The sequence below is a fragment of the Tamandua tetradactyla genome, chromosome 1 (genome assembly GCF_023851605.1).
Source record: "Tamandua tetradactyla isolate mTamTet1 chromosome 1, mTamTet1.pri, whole genome shotgun sequence".
Classification (NCBI taxonomy): domain Eukaryota; kingdom Metazoa; phylum Chordata; class Mammalia; order Pilosa; family Myrmecophagidae; genus Tamandua; species Tamandua tetradactyla.
The window spans coordinates 137227134-137254145 of record NC_135327.1 but is presented as its reverse complement, the minus strand read 5'-3'; the positions used below and the strand labels follow the sequence as shown (position 1 = coordinate 137254145).

General features: G+C 35.1%; 1 protein-coding gene and 1 long non-coding RNA gene across 3 annotated transcripts in view; one reads left to right on the top strand and one right to left on the bottom strand.

Annotated features, from left to right (window-relative positions):
• Positions 1 to 27012, top strand: part of LOC143677272 (uncharacterized) — a 100017-nt gene that overhangs the window by 55791 nt on the left and 17214 nt on the right. The gene's annotated exons all lie outside the window — the stretch shown is intronic.
• Positions 22279 to 27012, bottom strand: part of GNAT3 (G protein subunit alpha transducin 3) — a 49816-nt gene continuing 45082 nt past the window's right edge. Inside the window, exons 6-8 of the mRNA XM_077152984.1 lie at positions 24809 to 24938; positions 24489 to 24642; positions 22279 to 22567 (exon numbers count right to left, since the gene is read on the bottom strand). Of these exons, the coding sequence (XP_077009099.1) occupies positions 22377 to 22567; positions 24489 to 24642; positions 24809 to 24938 (475 nt within the window). The 3' untranslated portion in view covers positions 22279 to 22376. The remainder of the gene's footprint in view (positions 22568 to 24488; positions 24643 to 24808; positions 24939 to 27012) is intronic.

The window sequence follows — 27012 nt, the reverse complement described above, 5'->3', positions numbered from 1 at the left end:
TTTAGATCCCTTCTCTGTTTTAGATTTCAATCCTTGAAGGAAATTGAGATTCAGTTTCAAATATCTGTATGTGAAAAAGATGTCTCAATTTGAGCGTCTTGTAAACCCACCTTGGGATTCAAATATGACTTTTCCCAGGGAAGTTGATTGGGGCCATCTTAGAGCTATCTAAGTCCACCTGAGTCTCCAATCCTCGGGAAACAAACCTTATCCAAGACAAGAATATTCAGAATAAGGAACAATCATATTCACAAATCCTGTTTGTTGAATGCTCATTATTAATTATTACTAGTAAGTCACAATAATGCAATTATTTTTCTGCACTATTCAATGATAACAGGTACTAGTATTATTTAACATTTTACAAAGAGAAAACAAAATCTTAGAGTAAATAAAGTAAATTAGAAAAAACCTATAGGTTGAGCCAAGCCCAAAAAGTCACTGTGAGAGTGTATGATGCAATGGGATGCATAAAATGCAAATTTGCTGCCAAAAGCGGAGGGAAGTGTCGCTATCCTTATTATCCTGAAATATCTTTGGGGAGAGGATATCTCTATCTCTGCTATCCTTGAAAGTAAATATGTTTTCTCCAGAGGGAATCTCTGTCTCTGTCTTTCCATGGCCTTTAACTTAAACAACATTTCTAAAAAATAGTTCTATTATTGCTTGAACATATAAAAATATGAGAGTGTTTTAGTTTCTTTGCTTATTGTGATACTAGGCTGAAATCAAGGTGTTGGCCATAGCCATATTCACATGGAGGCATGGAGTTCTCATCTTTAAGCTTACATGCCTGTTGGCAGAATTCAGTTCCTTAAGGCTGTGTGACTGAGGTTATTCATTCATTCATTCAATTATTTATTTATTTATTTCTAGCTATTGGTAGGGATCAATCTCAGCTTCTAGGGCCAACACAACCTCTATTCACCCAGTCTTACTACATGGCAATTAACTTCCTCTTTGAGGCCAGCAGGAGAGCATTTCTCTATTTACCTCTTTTAAAGCACTCATCTGATTAGGTAAGTCCCACCCAGTATATTCTCCTTTTTTTATTTTTATGAATTCAAAATCAACAGATTACAACTTAATTATCAGAGCAATATTCTATTATATTCAATTTTCCTTTGAACTCTAGATCAGAATTTCCAACTGCCTACCCAGCTCTTCTGGGAAATCTCAAAGACTTCGCAAATTCATCATGTTCTTCTCTCATGCTCTTTTTCCCTTCCTCAAATCTGGTCCTTTTCTGTAATTCCATACCTAATCCCCACCATCCATAAAACTTCTTGCTCCTGACTGCCCACTAACCTACTTTATCTGAGGGTGATGAATTAATCACCAAGATGTGTTGGTTTGGACTTCAGAACCAACCCATCATAAGTCTGTCTCCCTTATCATTCTCCATCTATAAAGTCTTAGTTAAAGTTACTCTCATTTCTTTCTTTGAAACATTTTGAATAGCTGTCCACTTGTCTGTGCAAATCTTCTCTTCCTCCATTTACTCATTTTTCCAAACTACAGTCAAAGTGATGTTTACAAATTGCAAATCTTATCATGCTATCCCATTACTGAGTATTTGTTTTAAAAATAAAGACAGAAATCCTTAATGTCTTTTAAAAGGCCCTGCATAGTCTGATCTTTTCTACCATACATATTATCCCTCCTCTTTCTTCTTTGAATTTCACCCACATCATCAGTCTTTTATGTGAACCACAATTTCTCTTACCTCAGGGTCTTTCCATATGGAGTTTCCTCTGCCTTGAACAATTTCTTCCTCCCTTTATCTCATTACTTTATCTTTATCTCCAGTTCAAGTTTATTTACTCAAAGAAAACATCCTAAGCCCTCCAAGTAGATCATGTTCCTTGCATATAAGATCATGTTCCTTGCTTTCATAACACATATTGCATTTTATGTTTAATTAGCATTAATTTGTTTAATGGCTTTCTCCCCTCTAGACTAGAAACTCCATGAAGGTAGAACTTTGCATGCTTTTGCTCACCACTACAGCCCCCAAATTTGGCATGGTGCCTAATTCTAAATAGGTGAACAGTATATATTTGTTGTGTATGTGAATGAATGAATGAAGGAATGAATGAATGTTAAATGAGGTCAAGGCAGTAAATATGACCTTAATCACACAATTTCTCTCGAGATACATGGCTTATATCCCTTATTAGAATAGATCATTTGAAAACAGACACTAATCTTATCCATTTGTATTTCCCTAGTTGTTTATGTTTGAATACAGTATGTTTTGTTCATAATTCAATTAAAAAACATATATATAAGGGGAAATAAGACTTACTTCAAATCAGTGTGTATATATTTTTAAAGATGTTTAAAGCCATCTTTCCCATGCTGACAAATCATAAGCATCAAAACTTATTTAGTGCTCTTTAGAACAACAGACTAAGGATAGGAATCTTTTCTGAATCTGCATTTTTAGCGTTTATCTCTGGGGTTAATAAGGCAGGTTTGAGAAGCACTGCTTTCCTATTTTTCTAATTATAAACCTAACCCTAACCTTAACCCTAAGTGCTCTTTGGACTGATCTTGCTATTTATGCCAAAGGCAAAACATGCTTGTTCTCTTGGGTGATTAAAAAAAAAAAATTGTTACTTATGCCTTGAGGTAGAGGGTAACTAGTCAAGGCTGGATACTGATAGTGTGATAATACCTAATAATGTGTGATTTATTCTAACCCACAATGGTACAATTAAATTTCATATCTTTCACTGAATAACCTTTTGGGAAATCTTTGTCTAAGTACTAACATTTCTCTAGGTTCAACTGTGTGGGGTTAAATTGTCTGGAAAATAGCTAGGCTGAAGAAACCATGTTAAGATTATTGCAACAGCACTATAGTAAAAAATTAGAGTGTCAAAAAAGAGTTTTACTCAAAGATGAATAACTTCATATTGATTTTCTACAAAGGGGCAGATGGTTTCTTAGAGAGAGGATATTCTCTTTCGTTCCGCATTTTAAAATGATGGTAAATCAAATTAATGACAGTCCAATGATTCCAATTTTAGAGCTATTAAGATTTCTGCTATAGGAGCACCTGGGCGTAAGCATTTGCAATTTCACAACTTAAAGATGACTGCTTAATTTGCTCAGGAAAGCCAGGAGCAAAGGCAAGTCCCTGGAGAATTCCAAGAGTTTTTCCTCACCCCATGCTTCCTTTTCCTTCACCTCTCCCACAAGCCAGAAGGTGTGGAACAAGAGAATTGCTGCATAAAAGCTCTTCTTGGTTGCAGCTGCTGTGGAAGACAGTTTGGCAGTTCCTCAGGGAGCTAAGTATAGAATTACCATATGACCAGCAAATCCGCTACTAGGTGTATCATGGAAAGAATTAAAAAGAGGGACATGAACAGACATTTGAATGATTGTTCCTAGAGGCATTATTCATGGATGCCAAAAGCAACCCAAGTGTCCATCAATTGATGAATGGCTAAACAAAATATGGTATTTACTATGTGATGGAATATTACTCAGTCATAAAAAGGAATTGAAGTGTTGATGCATGCAAAAATAATGATGAGCCCTAGGACATTACATTGAGTGAAATAAGTCAGACACAAAAGGACAAATATTGTATGATTTCACTGATATAAGCTAAGTATAATACACACATTCATAGAGTTAGAATATAGATTACCAGAGTGTCTTAGTTTGCTAAAGCTGCTGAAATACAGATACCATAGAAATGGGTTAATTTTTCAAACGGGAATTTATTAACTTACAAGGTACAGTTTCAGGGCTAAGAAAATGTCCACATCAACTAGGCATTATCACGACGATACCTTCTTCCTGAAGACTGGCTGCCATCAGTCCTGGACTCCTCTGTCACATGGCAAGACACATAATGGCATGTGATGGTCACTTCCTTCTTTTCCTGGCTTCATTGCTTATAGCTACTGGCTTCAGTGGCTTCCTCTGTTTCTGTTTGTCTTTCTCTGGGTCTTTCTTTGAATTTCATCCTCTTATAAAGGACTCCAGAAATAGGATTAAGACCCACCTTGAATGAATTAGTTCACTTCTTAATTTAAGATTCAACTCACCAAAGATCCTCCTTACAAAGGGTCAATAGTGACAGGAATGGGTTAATTTTAAGAACATAATTTCCTGGCATCTATAAAACCTCTAAATCATCACACAGGGGATAGATTGGGGTTAGAGAATGGGAAATTGGTGCTTAAATTTGTACAGAATTTCTATTTAGTTTGTTTGTAAAGGTTTGGAATTGGATGGTGGTGATAATAGCACATTGGTGTGAGTGTTAAAAACAGCACTGAACTATACAGGTGAATGCCATTAAAAGGGGAAAACTTAGGTTGCACATGTTACTAGAATAAAAATTAAAAGATAAAACATAGTGCTCTATAACACAGTGAAGCCTATTGTAGACAATGGACTATATTATGTACAAGAAAGGTCTTTCATGAATTATACCAAATGTTTGACGTTAATACAAGCTGTTAGCAATAGGGTGGTGGTATATGGGAAAGAAATACATCCAGTATAAAATGTGGACAATAGTTACTAATATTTTAATAATTTTTCCTCAATTGTAACAAAGGTATCAACAGTAAAATACATGGTACAATTACAAAAAAATGTGCTAAGATCAGTTGTGACTACTGTTCTACACCAATGCTTGGTGTTGGTAGTAGAGTGTACTATATGGAAATCCTGTATTTAGGCATAGATTGTTCTGTGAACTGACATTTTCTCATAAAAAAACAACAAACAGAAACAAAGAAATGAAAAACCTCTTCTGAAGGGGTATAAGCTCCATTCAGAAAAAAGTAGTGCTGGCCCCTGCCATAGACATTATCTATCACGGGACCTCATGTGGCCCAGTCCTGAGAATGAACTTTGTCAGTCAATCAAAGCTGCTCTTCACTGTGTGTCCCATGTAAAACTAAAGAATACAAGTAGTAAAGAATACAGTAAATAGCTTTACTGTAAATACTGTAATACAGTAAAGCTAAAGAATACAAGTAGTGCCCATATTCCATTGGAATTTGGTTTGTGGCCATATCGCTTTATGCCGAACAAAAGTGCAAACCAGAAAGTAAGTAGGAAAGGACTTTGCCCAAAAAAGCTGTCACAAAATCCATGCAATAATGCTATTGTTCTTATTATCTAATATTTCCAAAAATATATGTCCCCAAACACTAGTTGGCTAAATAGAAGTTGCAAAGAGAAAGAGTTCTTATCACATATTTCCTTCTTGTAGAGATATAGCTGTAAAGAAATATGTTTAACTTTATTTAACTTGGTAAATCAAAAACATGCTTGATAAAGTTAATCTCTTTTTTTTTTTAAAACATGGGCAGGCACCGGGAATCGAACCTGGGTCCTCCGGCATGGCAGGCAAGCATTCCTGACTGCTGAACCACCGTGGCCCGCCCAAGCTAATCTCTTAACCTTTATTTTTGCTGAAGTCACCCAATGTGGGAAACATTGTTCTGTTAATTTGAAAATATTTTGGTGACAGATGCCTCATTTTGAAATTTAATCATTCCACAGTAATTTTCAAAGTGCCTACTCACAGAACTTGTTTGGTGAAGACTTGACTAAATAAATATATGGGATATTGCATGGATGGATGGAAGGATAAAGGAATAAATAAATGAATAAAAATAATCTTCAGGCCTAACACAATGAATATGTGGTAAATATAGCCATAGTAAGGAAGAAATCAAGGTTGCTAAAGTTAGATACTACCAGTAAGAGGAACCAATTTTTGCAAAAGTTATATAAAAGTCCTCCTAAATCATCCTTTTAATTAATATATTAATCTTTTAGAGGACGCTTCTTCCAAATCCTTTTCCTGTTTGCTTTCACCTTCCACAAATACCCCCTCCCTCCAGCTCCTCTGCTATACCGTAGTCCTATCATATAAATTACAATCATATGTTAACTTTTCTGTCCCCTCCACAAATAACTTATAACTTTTAATATTAGGCAAGTGTTTGCTATGCATCTGGCACCCTTCTAAGAACCCTATAGATATTATCACATTCAGCCCTACACTCTAGGCCATGGCTGTTATTAATTTTCCAATTTTATGAATGAGAACATTGAGGCTTGGAGAGTTAAGGATGTAATTCTTGGCTATGCAATTCATAAGTGAGAGACCTGAGGCGTCAGTCCACATGTCTACCTGACTCATTCATACTCTGCACTACTATCTCTATTTATATTTTTTCCCAACACTAGAAGAGATTTCTCTTGTTTGTATAAAGGCCACAGCTTTTCCCACCTGGCAGCTCATATTAGCTCCTCATACACATTAGCCTCTATAGCAATGAATAAAATGAAACAGCATGCCTAAACTGAAGCTCAGGGCTTCATTACATAACAATATGGTAATTGACACTCATCATAATGACTATGAGACATTAAGGAAAAGGTGAAATATGTTGACTATGATCTATCTCAGAACATGTTTCCAATACAGCTCTAACTTCCACATGTGGCTGATGGTTGAAATTAATAGCACAATTAGCAAATGGATGTTTGATACGCCAGTCTCCTGGGTTCACAGCACTTGTACAACAGTATGGGCTCAGTTGGGCATTTTGTTGTCGTAGATCACAGAGGTAATATAAACAGACATCTGCTGGGTTCATGTTTAGAAACGTTTGAAGATAGGCCTCTCAAGACTATATTCGTGTTTTAAAAAAAGGTCTTTCAAACTGAAAATATTGCTTTAGGAAGGTAAATGTCTCATATCATTTTGTAGACTATTATTTGATCATCAGAAAGTCAAACTGTATATTCACAATTCATGCTCTGTGTGAGTTTAATAGATTACAAACTGGTAGTAATTTGGTCTAGTCTTTATGCATGGGGAAAATACGCTTCTTTAAACTCTTTAAAAAATGAAATTGATTATATATATTTGGAATTGAAACACAACTGAAATATAGCATAGGCTGAATAAATGAACAGTAGAAATTCATCAATTTTTTTCTTGGAAATCTCCCCTCCCCAATTTTTTTGTTACAGAAGTCCCATGAATTGTATGGAAAAAAATTGCAAGCCCCCATTGGTTGGCCTTAAGTTGTGAGCTTAAGAACAGCTAAGTGGAAGGTTTCATTAGTTAAAAAACCATTTTTATAACTGTATTTAACCAGGTTGTTTTATTTCTTCATGCAGCATGAGCTGATGTGCTTAATTATATTCAGCAACTTCATGCTTTATAGCAAGAAGACAAAACTGCTGAGAGCAGCTAGGTTTGATGAGTTTAGAAGCTTAAGGAAGGACAATAGAAAAATACAAAATAATTACACTGATTTCTCTTAGTTAATACACACATACATACACATGCCTGGTGTGTGCACAGACATGTATATACAATTTTATAATTAATGGAAATGACCTGACTCTTCAGATAGCTAACTCTAATAAATAGAAGCATAATAAATTCTTATTGGATTTGATTTTTTTGTCTTCTCCTAACATGAAGGGATGAATATTCATTCAGAATCTTAGTATCAAAGATCACAATTGCTGAATTTCATGAACAAAGGTTTTGCTGACTTCCACCTGAACTCTATGATAAACAACTAATAAACAACTTGTTGTGTACTTACACATCATTGAAGGTAACATATTTTTATGTAAAGATATTTTAAAATTTGAGAAACACAAAGGACAACAAAATACATATAGTTTTTAGAAAACTACAAATTGGGGTTCCACTATTATCTACTTATATTTAGATATTAAAGGTCATTAATTCTCTAAGTTATATCACAGATTGTGAAGTCTAAACATTTTAAAAAACTCTACAATAGAACTTCGGTAGGTAATCACTTGGCATATTTCAGATAGGGGTCACGTATAATAGAGTAACTTGCTACCAAGTTACTGGTACTTTGATGAAAATATGAATTATTTTTGTAAAGTGTTTGGGTATGTATGCAGTTCAGAGTCTGCCCTTTTATTAAGGGGATAGAAGCTTCTTTTAAAAGATTTGAAGGTAGTAGAAAAAAGGAATGTCAAGAATATAGTGGTAAATTTTGTAAAAATGCCCAATTATTGTAATTAAGGTTATTGCAAAAGCATCATAAAAAGCTATGAAACAAAAATTTTCAGGATATTAAAAGTTGATTCTTTTATCATTCGTTTTGGTGTGATAAGGACAGTACTTCTTATGGCATAATTCTGGTTTTATAGGCAATGAGACAAAAGAAATTCCCCTAAACACATTTCAAGTTTCACATTTCTTATAAAATAGACTGATAAATTGTTACAAGGCTTTTGCAATATGGTGCCGTTCATTTTCTGAAGCTTCAAATTCAGTTGACTTGCATAACCTGCTCACATTCAGCAATATCATCTTAAGTCTTTGAAACATCTAGATAGTTCTCCCTTTTCAGAGGCATCAGTCAGGCAGCTAAGGCAAGAGTGATGTTGCTTTGTTTAAAATTTCTTTAGAAAAGTGTAAATTATTATTCCTTGAATGATTCTGGGTTTGACTTCCTCTCTAGTAGCATATATAAATTTCATCATCAATAATTGGATATGGTAAGTGGCTTGGGAAAACAGAGATAGTAGACATATTTTTGTGGCTTCATTCATAACGTAAAATAGTTAAGGTTTATCAAGTGAAAGTTTCAGCAAATGTAACCAAAAGTTTTTTCAAGTCTGTTAATTGGGTAGAAGCAAATAGTATCCTGGTACTTGTAAGACATCATTTTATTTAGATGCTTTTATTATTTCTCCCCACAAAGAACCCCAAGAGGAGCTGGGAATTTTAATATATGTCATGCACACACAAACACACAAAATATCAGAACACACCCACAACCGTTTATCTCAAAGTGGATCGTCTGCTTTGTGTATTATTCATGGGAACTAAAATGGATTCACTTGCCTTTGTTATCATGATAAGGTAAATAAAGAAGGAAACACAAGGTCAGGGAGCATATATGATAGATATGTAGCCCAGACCTGGCAGGTGAGGAGAGATTTCTGAAAAATGAAAATTTAAGTTTGAGTTAATCAGCCAAGAATATTCTAGGAGACAGCATGGTTGTCTGTGGGGTTTTAGATTGAAAAGTGGCAAAGAGATTGTGCTGCAGAGATTTCAAACAGTGAGCATCTTGGAGAACATTTATATGGTATTATGGCACAGGGACATTAGTCTATAGATCCTGGAGAACCATTAAAGTGTCCGGGGTACTGTAGTGTATTGTTTTGCATTTTAAGAAGATCACTCTTGTGGTTGGGTGAAAAACAGATTGAAGGGGTAAGAATGGAGGCAGTGTGTCAGGTAAGAGGTTCTTCCAGGAAACTGCAAGATAGAGTTGAACTGGATAAGGGGGAGTGATGATGGAGAAAAGCAGGTAATTAAAGAAAAAAATATTTAGGATAAAGAATCAATAGAATTTTTGAGTAACTTGAGATAGTAACGGGTGAGGGAAAAGGAGGATAAAACCTAACGTCTGGCTTGAACATCTAGCTGAGAGATCACTCTATCTTAGAAAGACAGAGTTGGTGGAGGTAAGAATCACAAATTTAATTTTGAAAATTTTGTGTTTTATCTGTCTGCGTATGTTCCAAGAGGCGATCTCATATGCATCTCAGGATCATGAGACTGATGTTTTCTACATGAAAATGAAGCTGTGAAAGGACTTAAGATTTCAAAGAGGAATATGTAGAGTAAAAAGAAAAGATGGTCTAGATAACTATTTTAATAATATTAACGTTTAAAGGATGATCAGAGAAAGAAAAATCCACAGAAAATCTTGAAGAGAAGAAGCCTGAGAGATAGGAAAACAACAGGGGAGCATGGAATCTGCAAGGCCAAGAATAAAAGAAGCTTTCCAGGAAGATTTGGCAAATAGCCTTTCATTCACTACTTCATTCACGAATATTTGTTGAGTTCCTGTTTTGTGTCAAGCACAATTGCACAAAACCAGACATGGGCTCTGCCCTCCGGGAGCTTATAATGAAGTTGAGAAACAGATATAAATTAAACAATCCCACACACAAATTTCATTTTAAAATTCAATAAGTTACATAGAGTAAAATTATAAAGAGGTATAAAATTGTCAGGGGAGCGGGGCAGGGTCCACTGGCCTTGCACGCCGCCGGTGAAATAAAAAATTAAAAAAATTACATAGTAGGTGAACTATTACGTAAGGTCAGAGAAGCCCTCTCCAAAGAGGTGAACTTTGACCTAAGATTTGAACTAAGAATAAAGAGAAACTGGGGATGGGGTAAGCAGTCCTGGCAGGGAATATGGACTCATCATTAATTGGTGGAATACTTGCTAATTTCATTGCATTAGTGAGACACTATGGGGAATGAATGCTGTATTTCTTTTTTTTTTAAATCACTTTTCTGGGCCACGGTGGCTCAGCAGGCAGACTTCTCCCTTGCTATGCCGGAGACCCGGGTTCGGTTCCTGGTGCCTGCCCATGCAAAAAAAAAAAAAAAAAAAGAAAAAAAGAGTACTTTTCTTACTATTTTTTCATTTTGTTATTGAGGGGTAATTTATATATCATAAAATTCATCCATTTTGAGTGTGCAATTCAATGATATTTGGAAATGTCAACAAGTTGTCACATTATCCCGTAATAAAATTTTTATTGCATTAATCAAAGCGTTTCCCCTCCCTTGGATGGCAAGGAATGATCACAGGCTGAACAACGAAATGTTGTCCTTTGTGAAACTTTTATTAAGGGCAGTGTTAGCTGCATTTATTTACTCCCAGGAATAAATAACACTTCTAAGCCCTCAATTTAAACCTGAAAAGAAACGGAAGTCATGATTTTAAACATTAAGTCACACTTTAAGCTTTAATTAAAAACTGCTTACAAGTGGCAAATTTCCAGGGAAGATGGCAGAGTAGGGAGCTACAGTACTCAGTCCTCCTCCAAAAACAACTGGTGGGCGGGCAGAAACGGAAACAACCCTTCTGGGGGCTTCAGAACCCAGGGGTACTTACCGTACAGCATCCAAGGAAGAGCAGGACAAAGAGACCGAGGAACTGGTAAGAAACTGAGGAACTCCCTCTGTGGCGGCAGCTGGGGAGCCACCTGGATTCGTGGAAGCCCCTCCCCAGGATCGGGGAAAGGGAGAGGGCTCTCTGAGTATTGACTGTGGCTTTTGGTCAGTGCATTTACCACTCTGGATCCCTGCTCTGAACTGCGGTTTTAGCTTGCCCCAGACAGGAACTGCTGGGGTCATTGTTTCAACCCTGCCTCTGATGGGCAGAGCTGAGAGAGGTTTAAAGACACTCTGCCTGCTTAGGGCTGCAGGGAACAGTATGATGAAGTGTTATCTGCTGGGAAGGCCAGGAACCTGCAGCCTTGGAGAGGTGGTGAAAGGGTTTTCTGGCATCTTTCTTGACACTCTCCCCAGGGCCCTTTGGAACGGTCCGCATCCCCTTTGTAGGTGCTGGGCCCTGTTTTGGCCAAGAAGTACTGACTTCAGAAGTTCTCTGCTGGATTACCCTCCTCCGAGAATTTGCCCTCCAAGCACAAACAGCTAGAAGCAACAGCAGCAGCTAGAAACAACAAAGGAGAGTTAAAAAAAACTCTGCAAAGGCGAAACAAAAGCACACAAAACTGATCAAGATTCTTGGAGAAGGAACAGAGGAAAGGAAGCTTTCTCTTGGGGATGAAACAACTGCACAAGCCAAGCAATCTTTAAAAATTGTACCATACACCCAGGGAAAAATCAGATGTGGTAGAGTTGAATAAATCCAATCCATTAAACATTCTAAAGGTCTAGAATAAATTGAGCCAAGTGTCAAAGAAGAGCCTTAATGTGAAATCAATCAACAAGGAAACCCTAGACAAGAGAGAGAAGCTGACGTCTGGAGTAAACCCATCAAGATAATCAGGTGTCTAGACAGTAGCAAAAATTATAAGCCATCCCTAGAAACAGATAATGGCCCAGTCAAAGGAATGAATTAAAACTTCAGAGGAGATACAGAATTTGGATTAACTAATCAAAGATATTCAAACAAATCTCCTAAGTAAATTCAAGATGAAAGAAAATATGGCTAAAGTGAAAAAAGATATTAAGAAAGCACTGTGTGAGCACAAAGAAGAATCTGAAAATATATAAAAAAAACATACCATAAATGATGGGAATGAAATACACAATAGAAGAGATTAAAAATATACTAGAGGGGCAGGCCACAGTGGCTCAGCGGGTAGAGTTCTTGCCTGCCATACAGGAGACCAAAGTTCAAGTTCCCGGTGCCTGCCCATGTGAAAAAAAGCAACAAAAAAACCTATATATATATATAATATACTAGATACATATACTAGAGGCATACAACATGTAATTTATTTTACATAGTTGAAATGCTGCCTATATTTAATAACATTGTTGAATGCTAATAGATTAAACTCTCCAAACAAAAGAAATAAATTGACAGAATGGATAAAAAAGTATGATACATCTATATGCTGTCTACAAGAGACCTGTCTTAAACCCAAGGACACAAATAGTTTGAAGTGAACGGTTGGAAACAGATGTTCCTCGCAAACAGTAACAAAAAATGTGCTGGGGTGGTTATCCTAATATAAGATAAAATGGATTTTAAATGAAAAATTGTTATAAGAGACCAAGAAGGACAACTATATATTAATAAAAGGGAAATCCACCAAGAAGAAATAACAACCATAAATATTTATGCACCTAACCAGGGTACCCCAATATATATGAGGCAATCACTAGCAAACTGAAGGGACTACAGTAATAGAGGGAGACTTCAGTATACCACTCTTATCAATAGTTAGAATATCTAGACAGAGGAGCAATTCAAAATACTTGAATAATTTGATAAATTAACTAGGCCTAACAGACATATAAGGGACATTGTACCCAAAACAGCAGGGTATATACATTCTTCTCAAGTACTCACATGCTCCAAGTGAGACCACATGGTGTATCACAAAACAAGTCTCAATAAATTTTAAAAGATTTAAATTATACAAAGCACTCTCTCTGATCATAATGGAATAAAGATGAAAATCAATAATAGTCAGAGGTTTGGAAAATTCAGAAGTATTTGGAGGCAGAACAACACACTCTTAAATGATCATTGCAGAGAGGAAAATTTATAACCCTAAATGCCTATGCTAAAAGAGAAGAAAGAATTAGAATCAAAAACCTAATTGTGCACCTGGAGGAACTACACAAGAACACAAACTAATCCCAAAGCAAGCAGAAAGAAAGAAATATTAAAGATTATAGCAGAAAGAAATAAAATTGAGAATAAAAAAGAAACAATAGAGGGAATCAACAAAACCAAAAATTGATTCTTTGAGGAGACCAATAAATTTGGCAAACCCTTAGCTAGATTGATAAAGGGAAAAAGAGAGAGGATGCAAATAAATAAAATGAGAACTTGGACTAGGGACATTATTACTAACCCCTCAGAAACAAAACAGTTCATAAGAGGATACAATGAACAACTCTATGACAAAAATTGGACAACTTACATGAAATGGGCAAATTCCTAGGAACACATGAACAACCTACACTGATGCTAGAAGAAATAGAAGAAAAAGAAGATTCCAACAGACCAATTTCAAGTAAAGATATTGAATCTGTCATCAACAACCTCCCAAAAAAGAAAAGCCCAGCACCAGATGGCTTCAAAGTTGAATTCTACCAAACAGTCCAAGAAGAATTAATACCAATCCTGTTCAATCTCTTCCAAAAAATTGTAGAGGAGGAAACACTGCTGAACTCATTCTGTGAGACCAACATCATGTGAATACCAAAGCCAAACAGAGAAAAGAAAATTACAGACCAGTTTCTCTAATGAATATAGATGCATAAATACTCAAGAAAATACATGCAAATTGAATCCAACAGTACATTAAAAGAATTATATACCATGGTGAATTTGGTTTTATCTCAGTTATTTAAGGGCCGTTCAACACAAGAAATTCTATTATGTAATACACCATATTAACAAATTGATGGGGAAAAAACCATGATCATCTCGATTGATGCAGAAAAGGAATTTGATAAAATGCAACTTTCTTTCTAAATGAAATATTTTGAAAGATAGGAATAGAAGGAAACTTCCTTAAAATAATAAAGGGTGAACATGAAAAATTCACAGCTAACATCATGCTCAGTGATGAGAGAATGAAAACTCTCCAAGATCTTGAACAAGACAAGGTTGCCCACTGTCACCACTGTTATTCAGCATTGTGTTAGAGGTCCTAGCTAGGGCACTTAGGCAAGAAAAAGAGATAAAAGGCTTCCAAATTGCAAAGGAAGAAGTAAATTTTTGACAATTTTCAGGTGGCATTTTCCTATACCTAGAAAGTCCTAAAAAACCTAAAACACAGCTTTTAGAGCTAAAAGATTAATTCAGCTGTTTGAAAAGTTGAGAACGTGATCAGACATCAAGTAGAGATATGAATGAAGCTGATCTGGATAGGAATAAGGTATATCAGAAGACTGGGTAAAGGAGAATATTGTCCAGATTTTAGAACTTCAATTTCTGTGTGAGACTAAAGGGAGAAATGTTTATTTGGTGTAAGATTTTATAGAGCATTTCCTAATTTAACTTGTATGGTTAGTTTAGTTGAACATCATAAGGAATAGAATCTTGAACAGGGCAAGAGATTTTGTAGGTTTGTCCAGATTAGTGTGATGCCTTGATAAATCCCAGAGTTATTTTTTCAGTGAATAAAGAAGTATTTGCAAAGTCCCCTTGGGGGAATGAGGAGAAAGGAGGAAATATTCAAGTTCCCCATTTGAAGAATTTCTGATATTCTCACAAGCCGTGGGGACAACCAAATCAATAGGCCAAGCCCTCAATTTGGGGTTCACCCCTATGAAACTTATTCCTACGAAGGATAGGCTAAGCCTACTTAAGATTAGGCCTATGAGTCACTGCCAGAGAATCTCTTTTGTTGCTCAGATGTGGCATCTCTCTCTAGGTCAACTCAGCAGGTGAACTCACTGCCCTCCCTCCTATGTGGGACATGACTCTCAGGGGTGTAAATCTCCCTGGCAATATGGGACAGAAAGCTCAGGATAAACCAGGACCTGGCATCAAGAGATTGAGAAAGGCCTCTTGACCAAAAGGGGGAAGGGAGAAATGAGACAAAATAACATTTCAGTGGCTGAGAGATTTCAGAGTCGAGAGTTAATCCTGGAGATTATTCTTATGCATATATAGATATTCCTTTTTAGTTTTTGGTGTATTGGAGTGGCTAGAGGAAAGAACCTGAAACTGTTGAGCTGTATTCCAGTAGCCTAGATTCTTGAGGATGATTGTATAGAGATATAATGTCTACAATGTGACTGTGTGATTGTGAAAGCCTTGTGTATGATGCTCCCTATATCCAGGGTATTGACCAATAAGTAAAAAATATGAATAAAAAATAAGTAATAGGGGGATAAAGGGTAAAATAAATTGGGTAGATGGAAACACTTGTGCTCAGTGAGAGGGAGGGGTAAGATGTCTGGTACGTATGAGTTTTTTTCTTTTTATTTCTTTTTCTGGAGTGTTGCAAAATTTCTAAAAAATGATCATGGTGATGAATACCCAACTACGTGATGATATTGTGAGCCATTAATTGTACACCATGTATAGAATGCATGTGTGTGAAAATTTCTCAATAAAAAAATGAGTTCAGCCAAGTAATGGGCTATAAGATCAACCTGGAAAATCAGTAGTGTTTCTATGTACTAGTAACAAGCAGTCCGAGGAGAATACCAACTAAAAGAATCTAATAAAAGGAATACATTTAACCAAGGATATAAAAGTCCTGTACACAGAAAACTACAACTACAAAATATTACTAAAATAAATCAAAGATGACCTAAATAAATGGAAAGGCATTCAACATCCATGGACTGGAAGACTGAATATCAGTAAGATATCAATTCTGCCCCAATTAATTTACAGATTCAATACAATCCCCAAAGCCACATTTGCAGAAATGGTACAGTAAGAGGCCCCAACTAGTCAAAAATGTTCTGAAAAAAAAAGAAGGAGGAATTTGGAGGACTCACACTTCCTAATGTTAAAACATAATACAAATTTACAGCAATCAAAACAGCCTGCTACTGGCATAAAGATAGCTCTATTAACCAACAAATTGAACTGGAAGGTCAGAAATAGACCGTTGTATCTATGGCCAATTGATACTTGACGGCTGTCAAATTCACTCAACTGGGACAGAACAGTCTCTGCAACAAATGGTGGTGGAGAAATGGAAATCCACATCTTAAAGAATGAAAGAGGATCCCTATCTCACACCTTATACAAAAATTAACTCAAAATGGATCCGAGGCCTAAATATAAGAGCCAGAACCATAAAACTCCTTAAAATTATAGGGAGGTATCTTCAAGATCTTGTGGTAGGCAATGGTTTCTTAGATTTTAAATCTAAAGCACAAGCAATTTTAATACCAAAACCAGGTAAAGATGCTATAGGAAAGGAAAACTATGTTTCAATATCCCTAATAAACATAGATGCAAAAATTCTCAACAAAATGCTAGCAAATCAAATTCAACAAAACATTAAAAGAATTATACACCTGGCAGTGCAAAAGTGGCTCAGTGACAGAATTCTTGCCTGCCATGCCGGAGACCCAGGTTCAATTCCCGCAGGCTGCCCATGCCAAAAAAAAAAAAAAAAAAGGAATTATACGCCATAACCAAGTGGGGTTTAATACCAGGAATACAAATATGGTTCAACACAAAAAGTCAATTAATGTAATATAGCACATTAGCAAATCGAAAGGGAAAAAATCACATGATCATCTCAATGATGCTGAAAAAGCATTTGACAAAATTCAACATCTTTTTCTGATAAAAAAGGTTCAAAAGATAGAAATCGAAGGTAACTACATCGATATGATAAAGAGCATGTATTGAAACAGATAGCCAACATCGCACTCAATGGAGAGAGACTGAAAACTTTCCCCCTAAGATCAGGAATGAGACAAGGATGCCCACTGTCACCACTATTATTCAACATTGCACTAGAAATTCTACCTAGAGCAATCAGGCAGGACAAAGAAAAAAAGAAAAGACATCCAATTGGAAAGAAAGAAGTAAAACATTCATTATTTTCAGATGACATGAAACTATACTTGGAAAATCCTGAGAAATCTACAATAAAGTTACTTGATCAAATAAACAAATTCAGCAAGGGAGCAGGATATAAAATTAATGTGCAAAAGTCAGTTACGTTTCTGTACGCAATCATGATGTAACTGAGGAGTCAGTTAAGGAAAACTGGACAGTTAAGAATCTGTCCTATAACTACTTGTTGAAGAGTGCTTTTGAAAACTATGGCTTTTTCCTTTCTTTGCTTTGTATATACGTTATATTACACAATAAAAAAAGAGTTAAAAACAAATTCCAGTCACCTAAAAAAAAGTAAGACAATGGGAAAAGTGAAAATTATCATTAAAGACTGTCAAATAAAGAAAAGTTTGCATATCATTCCTCTTCTGGTTTTTGTCTTCTTTTAAAAACTCAGGTAAGACCAGCTTGCTTTGGTATCTGTTTTCAAAAGAAATTGCTGAATCAGAAGCTCAGTCTACACTGTTTTGTGGTTATTGTTTAGTCTACTCTTTTCCAAGAGTGAAAAAAATTGCTGCCTAGCATAAACAAGTATTCAGTGTGCCTCAGGGGGTTAGTGCTAGGGCTGGTATTTAAACTCAAGTCTTCTCAGGAACAACTAATTGTTCCCTTTGTCATTTGTCCCAGGGGGTGGCTGTGAGTGGTGGTTGCGGTGGTGGATATAGCTTAGTAGAACTTTTTGCCATCAGTTCACAATGTAATACCTGATTAACTACTTGCTATTGGAATTTCAGAGTTTAATGGAGTCTCTTAAAAAAGGCTTCTAAGAGTGGTAATCCAAAATTCAACGACCCAAACAATTCTACTATTGTCTTAACGTAAATATTGTTGAAAAAATGACTTTCTATGACATATATGCATTTTTTTTGTTTGAAACTGATGATTTTAGAAAATATGAATGTTTTTCAAAGAAAACAATCCCTTTGCCTGAGTGTACCTTATATGTAATTCTTTATCTGAAAGATACAATGATTAATTGACCATTACTATACCTGAGAAGTAAATTAGGATCTTTTTATTTCTTTTTCTTTCATGTGACTCTATTTATTAACTACTATAACAAATGTGGTTTAAAGTAAAAATTGTGTTATTACTAATGAAAATGTGTTGGCAGTAGCAATAGTGGTAATTGGAAAATGTCACACAGAGCACTTATTTGCCTCGATTTGGTGGAGTGGTAGTTGAAGAAAAAGTTGGAATAGACAGAATAATGCTATAGTTAATCTTATAGCAGAATAGAATTTTATTTTGATTTACTGAAAATATACAAGTTAATAACTATACCATTTATTACTATTCCCAAAACATAGTTGTCAGGCATCAACTGGTTTTTCTTCAGTTTTTCACTGTATGCTAATCATGATTTTAAATGCAATTCAAAATAATGGAATGAAAATTTACGAAATTAATGATTTCATAGAGTTTAAACAAGAATTGAAAATGACAAAAATAGCAAGAGCATGAAAAGAGACTAATATACATAGATATTTGTATATTTTCTGTACTAATTTGCAACTGTTTCAATAGCTTTGTTATTCATCATTTTAACTAAAATATTGTATAACATAATTATCAGAAGATTATCATATACTACTGATCCAGAAGCACAAAATGAACCATAAGTCTTAACATGATTTTATTATCTGTTTCATTGGCATAATTAGTAATGCAAATTTATGTTTGCAAAATATGGGTAAAATAACACGTGATGTAAGTGTGCCCCCATGTGGCTATAGAACAATTTGTAGCTTGTTAGAAAAGGCAAAAATGAAAAAGGACCTTAACTGATTATACTATCAAGTAAATACCTAATTCTATCCAAGCAGAGGGCTGTCTCCCGTTTTTAAAATTAGTCTAATTTGGAAGGTTTACTATTTCTCCTATAGTTCTTAAAATTTAATTTTTAGTAGTCACACATTTAATCAATTTCCCTCCAGCTACTAAAGTAGTATCAAAAACTCATATATCAACACAAAATGTTTATTTTTCCACATGTGCCTATTTTTTTGTTAAGTCAAACCTGACTGATTGTCTGTAAGAATTTAAAAATACATTTTGTGATCAAATAGGATGTTGGACCAGGTGAGAAGATTCATACTAGGACAGAGAGAGACCCTGAAAGAAATGCGTGTCCATTATGTGATATACGTGAGGGTTAATATTTGTTCATGATATTTTTTTAGTCAATAGGGTATTGAGTATGTACAATGTATATTGGAGCTTGCACAGAATTTGAAATCTCTTTTCCATAGAGTTTCTTTTTAGAGTTGATGACTTTTGTAGTATTCTGATCTAAAGGTATAACCTAATTCATACTCTCTTTTGCATTTAACTCTATAGTCACTGGTCCCAAGGAGGCAAAGACTTATCTATTGACCAGTTCATGCTTCTGGAAAAATTTTGCAAGGACTGATAGAAAATTACCGCATTAGACATAAATCCACACCAGCTATCTGAGGTAGAGAAATCTGACAAACCTTAGAAATGAATGAATTAGTAGTACCAAAAATCTAAGGCAAACAAGATTTAGGAATATTCTGACTCAGGAAGAGAAACCTCAAGAACCAGAAGAGGGAAATATCAATATAATCACGTTTATGCATTGGGTGACAAAGACTAAAGCTGCATCTTCATGACGCTATAAAAAGTAAGAGAGAGCACTGAACATGCAGTGTGAAGACCAAATCTCCAATTTTAAACAGCTTTCAGTTCTAAGTGACTTCAACATTGCTGGTCTTGGTGGGCATTTGTTCAGACTAAAGCAGACCTTCCATATTTTCCATTTTGTTACTTTCCTTCATTCATCCCAAGCGGTGTGCTTCCCCTCCTACTTTTTATATTAAAAACTAAGAAGAATGAATAAAAGCAGAAACAGACTCAATTTTAAGGCTTTAATCATTAAAGAAATAATGAAAATATCTATTTTTCTACTAAAAATTGTCTTTTGATTAAAATTCTTTGTTGACAAATGAACTGTCGTTGATTGTGAAGAAAACTTAAAATTCTGTTATAAGTTTGGAAGGAATATAAGGGTTTAAAAATATAATCCAAACTGACCCCTATTTTTAGATTGGTCATTTAACCTAATTTTACAAGCTCTCAGAGAACAATATTTTGTAAATAACTATTGATACTTGCCAACCTTTGCTTCGGTCTATAAGTTATGCTTTTTTTGGGGGGTTGGGGGGTACATGGTCCGGGACTTGAACCCGGGTCTCCTGCCTGAAAGGTGAGCATTCTACCACTGAACCAAAGTTATGCATTTTTCAAACACAACTTGAATTGTTTCTGACCCAAATTTCCCACTTGTTTTATCTAAAAGATTAACTCTAAAGTTAAGTTAGAATCTAAATGTAAATAATAGAAATATTATAATAGGTACCTTTTTCCTCTCTGGGAAATTTTCCTCCCATTTGTGGAGCCAAACAAGCCAAAATAGAAGTAGAGGTAGGGAGGAAAAAAGACAAAGTGATAGTAAAGTATAGCATTTATAATCTTAATCACAAATCTTACATCGATGATCTCCTATCAAAATATTAACTTGTTGCCATTTTAAATATTGGTTCCCACCCAGAAAACTTTATTAGATGACTGAACTAAGTGATTTCTCATGATTTCTGTTTTTGGTATCTTAGATTCCTTCATAATTTCTATTCTGCAAAAGAATTTCAACTCAATTTTCCTTAATATAACATTTTTTATTTGACTGTATGTGTTGGTAACTCCTTTATGTTTTTGAAAATAAAGCACATACACTCTAGTTGAGATTATTTATTGTTATGAGGATCATTCTTATGAGTTTGGAGTGGAAATGTTTTATATACCAATGAAGTAGCATTACTGAGAGATAGTTGGCTAAATCTGCCTGAGCTACACGTCACCAACTTGCTTAATTTATGTTTGGTTCATCTCACCTAGCTTGTAAAAACATAATTAATTATCTTTTCAGAGTAGTTATAAAAATCTCAAGGGCTGACCTAATATTCTGACCTGTATACCACCTTCTGCAAGCACCAGGATAGAAGAGAATGATATTGAGACATGCTGGAGGAGGATATTCTGCAAATGCTGCACTTTTTCAATAAGGAAAGAAAATCACTTTTTCTGCTCATAAATAATATGATTTGGTGTGTAAGGCACAAAATTTAAGTTTTGAAAAGTAGACTGTGAGCATTAGCATGCGGTAGAGTATTTAGAATAGACCGTTCGTGCTAACAGAGAAGCCCAATGTTTATCTTCTAAAACTCTCCTGTCTGTTACCTCCTACTTCTTATCCACAAGTCACAAAACATTCTAGTGCTGAAACAACAAATTTTTTTCTCTCTCTGGCAGTCTAAAATTATTGTCCCAAAACTAGTAGCCCATGTCACTCTAAATTGTGTTAATGTTCCAGGCCACTCAGGGAGAGAATGTGGGGAACATTCAGGAGTTTTCACTGTGAGGTGACCACACATGGCACAAGGGCTGGGAGTGAGGGATGGAGAGTGTTCTTTCCGGGGTTGGAAGTCCAGGTATCTACGTGTGGTGCTGAGTTGTAAGTTTGCATAATGGCTGAGAAACCCACCCACTGAAGAAGTTATGAAATTCCTAAAGCTTCCTAAACCTTAACAAATCCTCAATCAGGGAAAATTTGAATATTTCCCTCTCTTCAACGAGGAAGGGTCAAAAAAACATATTACTGAAGTCCTCAACTCTGAAAGTATATTAAACATAAATTATTTTTAAGGAAAATGTAGTATATAAAATTGCATGTATTTCTCTTGCATTTGTAATTTCCTATCGACAAGAATATATGTAGTGAACGTTTCATATATAGAGGTAAGTGACCTATAAAAATGTACCATTTTCGAATAATCTCTACAATAAAGGCATGCTTACATTATTAGCAAAAATGAATGCCTCTCAAAATCTGGCCAATGAATATAATATGAATACCCTGCATTTTCATCATTCTATGATAAAAAATAGGCTACAATGCAGAAATTGACTTCTTAACAAATTCAGTATCACTCTTATACACTGTTTCAGAGTTCCCAAAATAGATGCTTTTTGCCTGAGGACGTAAAAGATAGCCCATATTCAATGTTTCAGAGAAGTTAAAACTTATCTAGGTACAGATGGTGCATTAAAAATTTTTATGTGAAAACTCTCTGCTTTATAATGCTAGTTATATTTCTATATCAGATAATATCTATTCAAACTAAACACTTTTCTTTTGTATCTTGAAAAGTGTACGTGAACAAAAGCTCAAGACCAAAAGGATTGATTAGAAAAGCCCACAGTCTTTCAGATTCTCTTTGATTATTATATCTGTAACTGCATCAAACACAAACTTGACATTCTGGGTATCTGTGGCGCAGGTCATGTGGGAATAAATTTCCTTATCTTCTTTCTTTAAATTCAGGTCTAGAAACTGGTTCTTGATGTAGTTCCCTGCATCTTCGAATGTATTTGGCCCTTGTTGAAAAAAAAAATTTAAAGAGGTAAATAATAATTGTAACTTACAAAGACTACAACTATACATAACATGGTTTTAAAACATAGGTTTTTTAGTTTGTGTGCTGTTGTCCAATGCACTAAATATTGCTAAATCAAAAATGGCAAGGTTTTATTTTCAAAGATTTGTGCAGCATCTGCTTAGTACTGGGAACTTTGCTTATCCCAGTGGGTAGGCCTCAGGTGGCCGAGATGTAAGTTTTGTCTCAAAAAACTCACAGTACAGTTGAGATACAACATATTTACATAACAGTGACTAATATAAGCTTATATATCTGCTAAACATTGCATGTGTATGTGTTTTAATATTAATTAAAAGAGTAAGGTGGCTACTATAGGTTTCAGGAAGAGATGATATTTGAGCTGGATTTTGAGAAAGAGTTGGAAAAGAGAAGAAAATAGTATGAGCCAAAACAAAAAACATGGGAGTGAGAGTGGCCTGTACCAGTAGATTTAAGGGCAGAGTAGGGAAGTCAATGTGAGCTTTGAAGGAACCAGCAAGACAGAAATGAAAGACTTTTATAGGAATGCAGGAGATCAAGTGGAATAGATGGTATAGACCAGATGATGGGCTATGATGCCAAGGAAAGAAAGGAGCTGAGTTGAGATATAGAAGACCATAGAGCGCTATCCCTGAATGAAGTTTTAGCAGAGCACGGACATGAGAAGGCTGTGCTTGAGAAAGTTTGGTTGAGTGGCAGGACACACAGTAAGATCACCTGGGAAAAGGCAGAAATAAAGTAGGTAGGCCAACAAACTCAGTGCAACTAAAGATGAACCACTGATTGGTTTTAAACAGATACACTTAGTGGGGACTTGGACAGGTTGGAGAAGTAGCATAATGATTTTCCAAGGAGATAAGATTTTGTTCCCTACTAAGATTTTGTTCTCCTACTAGGAGCAAAATCCCATGAGGGACAATCTTTAAAACCAAATAGCCCTCTATTACAAGTCTGTATATGTATTTTTTTTTGCATGGGCAGGCACCGGGAATCGAACCCGGATCTCTGGCATGGCAGGCAGGAACTGACTGCTGAGCCACCGTGGCCTGTCCACAAGTCTATATTTAATTTGGAATATTCAGTATAGAATCATGCTTATATTCAATCACATATTAAATAAGCATATGAATATAGAATAAATATTTATAGTTATAGAAAAATACATAAACCCTAATTAGAGATTAACTAGCATAAAAACCTATTTTGAGACAATGTCAGGCTATGAGTGACATCTGGGCTACCCCACATATTAGAATTTTATTTCTTTTGAACAATAAATAATTCATCTTATATAATTTCATTAACAACACAGCATTCAATTAATTACAGATGAAAGTGTTTCTGAAGGGGAAACAATCCTTCCATATATAACTTGCTGTTTATAGTCATTGACTAATAGGATCGACACTAAACTTCTAAGACCTAGGGAAACCAGAAGAGGAGAAGATGCCACCATACTCAAGATTCATTCATGCTATCTCTCTGTAGTGTTAATTTAGACTGAAGAAGCACTAAGATCAAATCCAACTTTATAAGAATTCATTAGGAACTACACTAAAAATGCCAAATTGGAAGAAAATATGCATTCCTCATAATATTGAAGATAATACAGTTTGCAGTGTCGTTTGAAACATTGTATAGAATAACAACCCTAGGTTATCTACCCTTCTCCCTGTTTATTTAATAGGGCTTCATTTTAATGTAAACAGTGTAGAGAGGACTTCTGGTTATTTATAAGATTCTTTGCAGTTCGAATCATATGTGACTCAAAAATTATCATAAGCCTCATCTTCGTAAATATTAAATGTCAAATTCCATATAGGAAGATATACGTTTCTAAAAGAACTTATTACTATGGATCTTAAGTAAAGGAATCTTACCAGTGTACTCTGGAAAGCAGATACTAAGATGCACTCTGGTTATTTTTTCTTGAAAGAGATCTTTTTTATTGAGAAACAGGACAATGGAAGTAGTTGCAAAGTACTTGTGATTACAGATACTGTTGAATAGATGAAGACTTTCATGCATTCTGTTCTGTTAAGTAGAGAATATGTGGGATTATTATTTGCAAAATATTAGTGTTGGACATCGTAAACAAGGATTTAGAATAATATATATCTTTGGAAGGTCTTCCTTAAGTTGAGAAATGTAGGAGTATTACTGGAAAGCAAAAACATTTGGTGTTTCCTTGTAGACTTACCACTTCTTCATCTTCCACTAGGACCATGTCATAGGCACTGAGTGAAGCACAAAATATAATGCACGTGACTCCTTCAAAACAGTGAATCCATTTCTTTCTCTCTGAACGCTGTCCACCTACATCAAACATCCTTTAATAGAAAAGCAACAAAAGAACGATGAATCTTAAAAATAGTCTATAAAATTTGCATTAAGGTTAACCTTTACAGTTATAAATAGATGATCCCATATCTTTAAAAGGGATGTCTTTGATTTTTATTGATCATAAAATAAATCTTATTTAGCTAACTTGAAGTTTAAGGACTATAGAGAAAAAAGAAGGCTCCTTGGAGGCTCCTTGTATCTTTTTTTCTTTTTTGTATTTTCTCCATAAAGACAAGAGTGAAATAATTCACACACTGACTTTGAGCAACTGGAGAAATCAATAGCAGTTTAGAGCTTTAGTCAAAATGTATTAGCCTTAGCAGATTTTCATAATTGTTTATACATTTTCTGCTTGCATTAACAGAACCTGCAAGGAGACTGGAAGCTTTGGAAGCTGCTACGATTTCTGATACTATGATTCTTTCTGGTTCTCTTAGCTCTTCCTGTATTCATTCATTCAAGCAATTACTGTTCACCCACTAGACACTATGTTAGACCCACTGGCAGGCAGATGAGAAAGATATGGCCACTGTATTCAAAGAGCTTGCTGACTGGTAGAGAGAAAAACATGTAAGTCATTACAATATTATGCCATAAATATTCTAACATACAAAATAAAATGTGAGCACAGAGGAGGATTCATTTAAGGGATTCATTTCATTATCCCCTTGAAAGATAATGAAAGCTACTCAGAGGAGGTGGTTGAAAAATTGAACCTTGCTCTGTTTGTATTTTGATAAAAAGACAATGCCATGTATACAATAACTCAAGAAAAAAAAACAATACTAGAAAGTATTCTTAATAACCCCTTTTTATTACTCTCCATACATTATAAATTCAAAATACAGTTTCCAATTCATCTATCTCTTTTCAACATCTGTCCCCTTGTCTAAGCCACTAGCATTTCTCACCGGGGCCACTGTAAAAATGTCCTGACTGGTCTCCATGTTTCTACTTGAATAGCCCTAAAATTGATTCTCACATTTCATCTTAACGTAAATCTTACTATATTTACATTATACACTTTCTTGCTTAGGACTTTTCAATGGTATCTCTTTTCCTTTGAATAAAACAACTCATTGTGATGACTCAGAGGGCTGCAGCTTATGTGGGAGATTCCTGCTTACCTTTCCCAGCTTATTTAACACACTCTTCCTCATTTGAACACAGTGAAACTCCAGGCTGTTCTTTCAGTTCCTTTAATATACATCAAATTTTGCTGCCCCAGGATTTTTGAACGTGTTGCCTCCTTTTCCCTGAGATATGAATTCCTTTCTTCCACATGACTGGCTCTTTTTAAACTTTTTTATTGTATGGTATAACATATATACAAAGCAAAGAAAGAAAAAGCAATAGTTTTCAAAGCACTCTTCGACAAGTAGTTACAGGATGGATCCCAGAGTTTGTCATGGGCTATTACATGATCCTTTCAGATTTTTCCTTCTAACTGCTCCAGAATATAGGAGGCTAGAAGTCTTGCATATTTTTTTATCTCCACAATAGACTTTTTTTTTGTGAAAAATAACATATACAAAAAGCAATACATTTCAAAGCACAGCACTACAATTAGTTGCAGAACATATTTCAGATTGACATGGGTTACAGTTCCACGATTGTAGGTTTTTACTTCTAGCTGCTCTAAGATACTGGAGACTAAAAGAGATATCAATGTAATGATTCAGCAATCATTCTCGTTTGTTAAATCCTGTCTTCTCTGTATAACTCCATTGACTGGTCCTTTTTAAGCTTTAGGGTCTGGCTTCAGTATCTCCTTCACAAGGAGACCTCCTTGAGTCTCCATGTTAATTGTGTCTCTCCTCAACCCTCATTTACTTTGTATTCTATCATTTTCTTTATTTCCTTCAAAGTAATTGTCACAATCAATAATTTACATATTTGTTTATGTTTTCACATGTTTAGTATCTATCAACTCCCAAACAAAATAACAGCCTTAGGAGAGCAGGGATCTTTTCTGTGTTAGTGGCTGCCGCCTTCCCAGTCCTGGTGCTGTGCCTCATACATGGTAGACATGCAATAAATAATTGTTAAACAAATGAATGA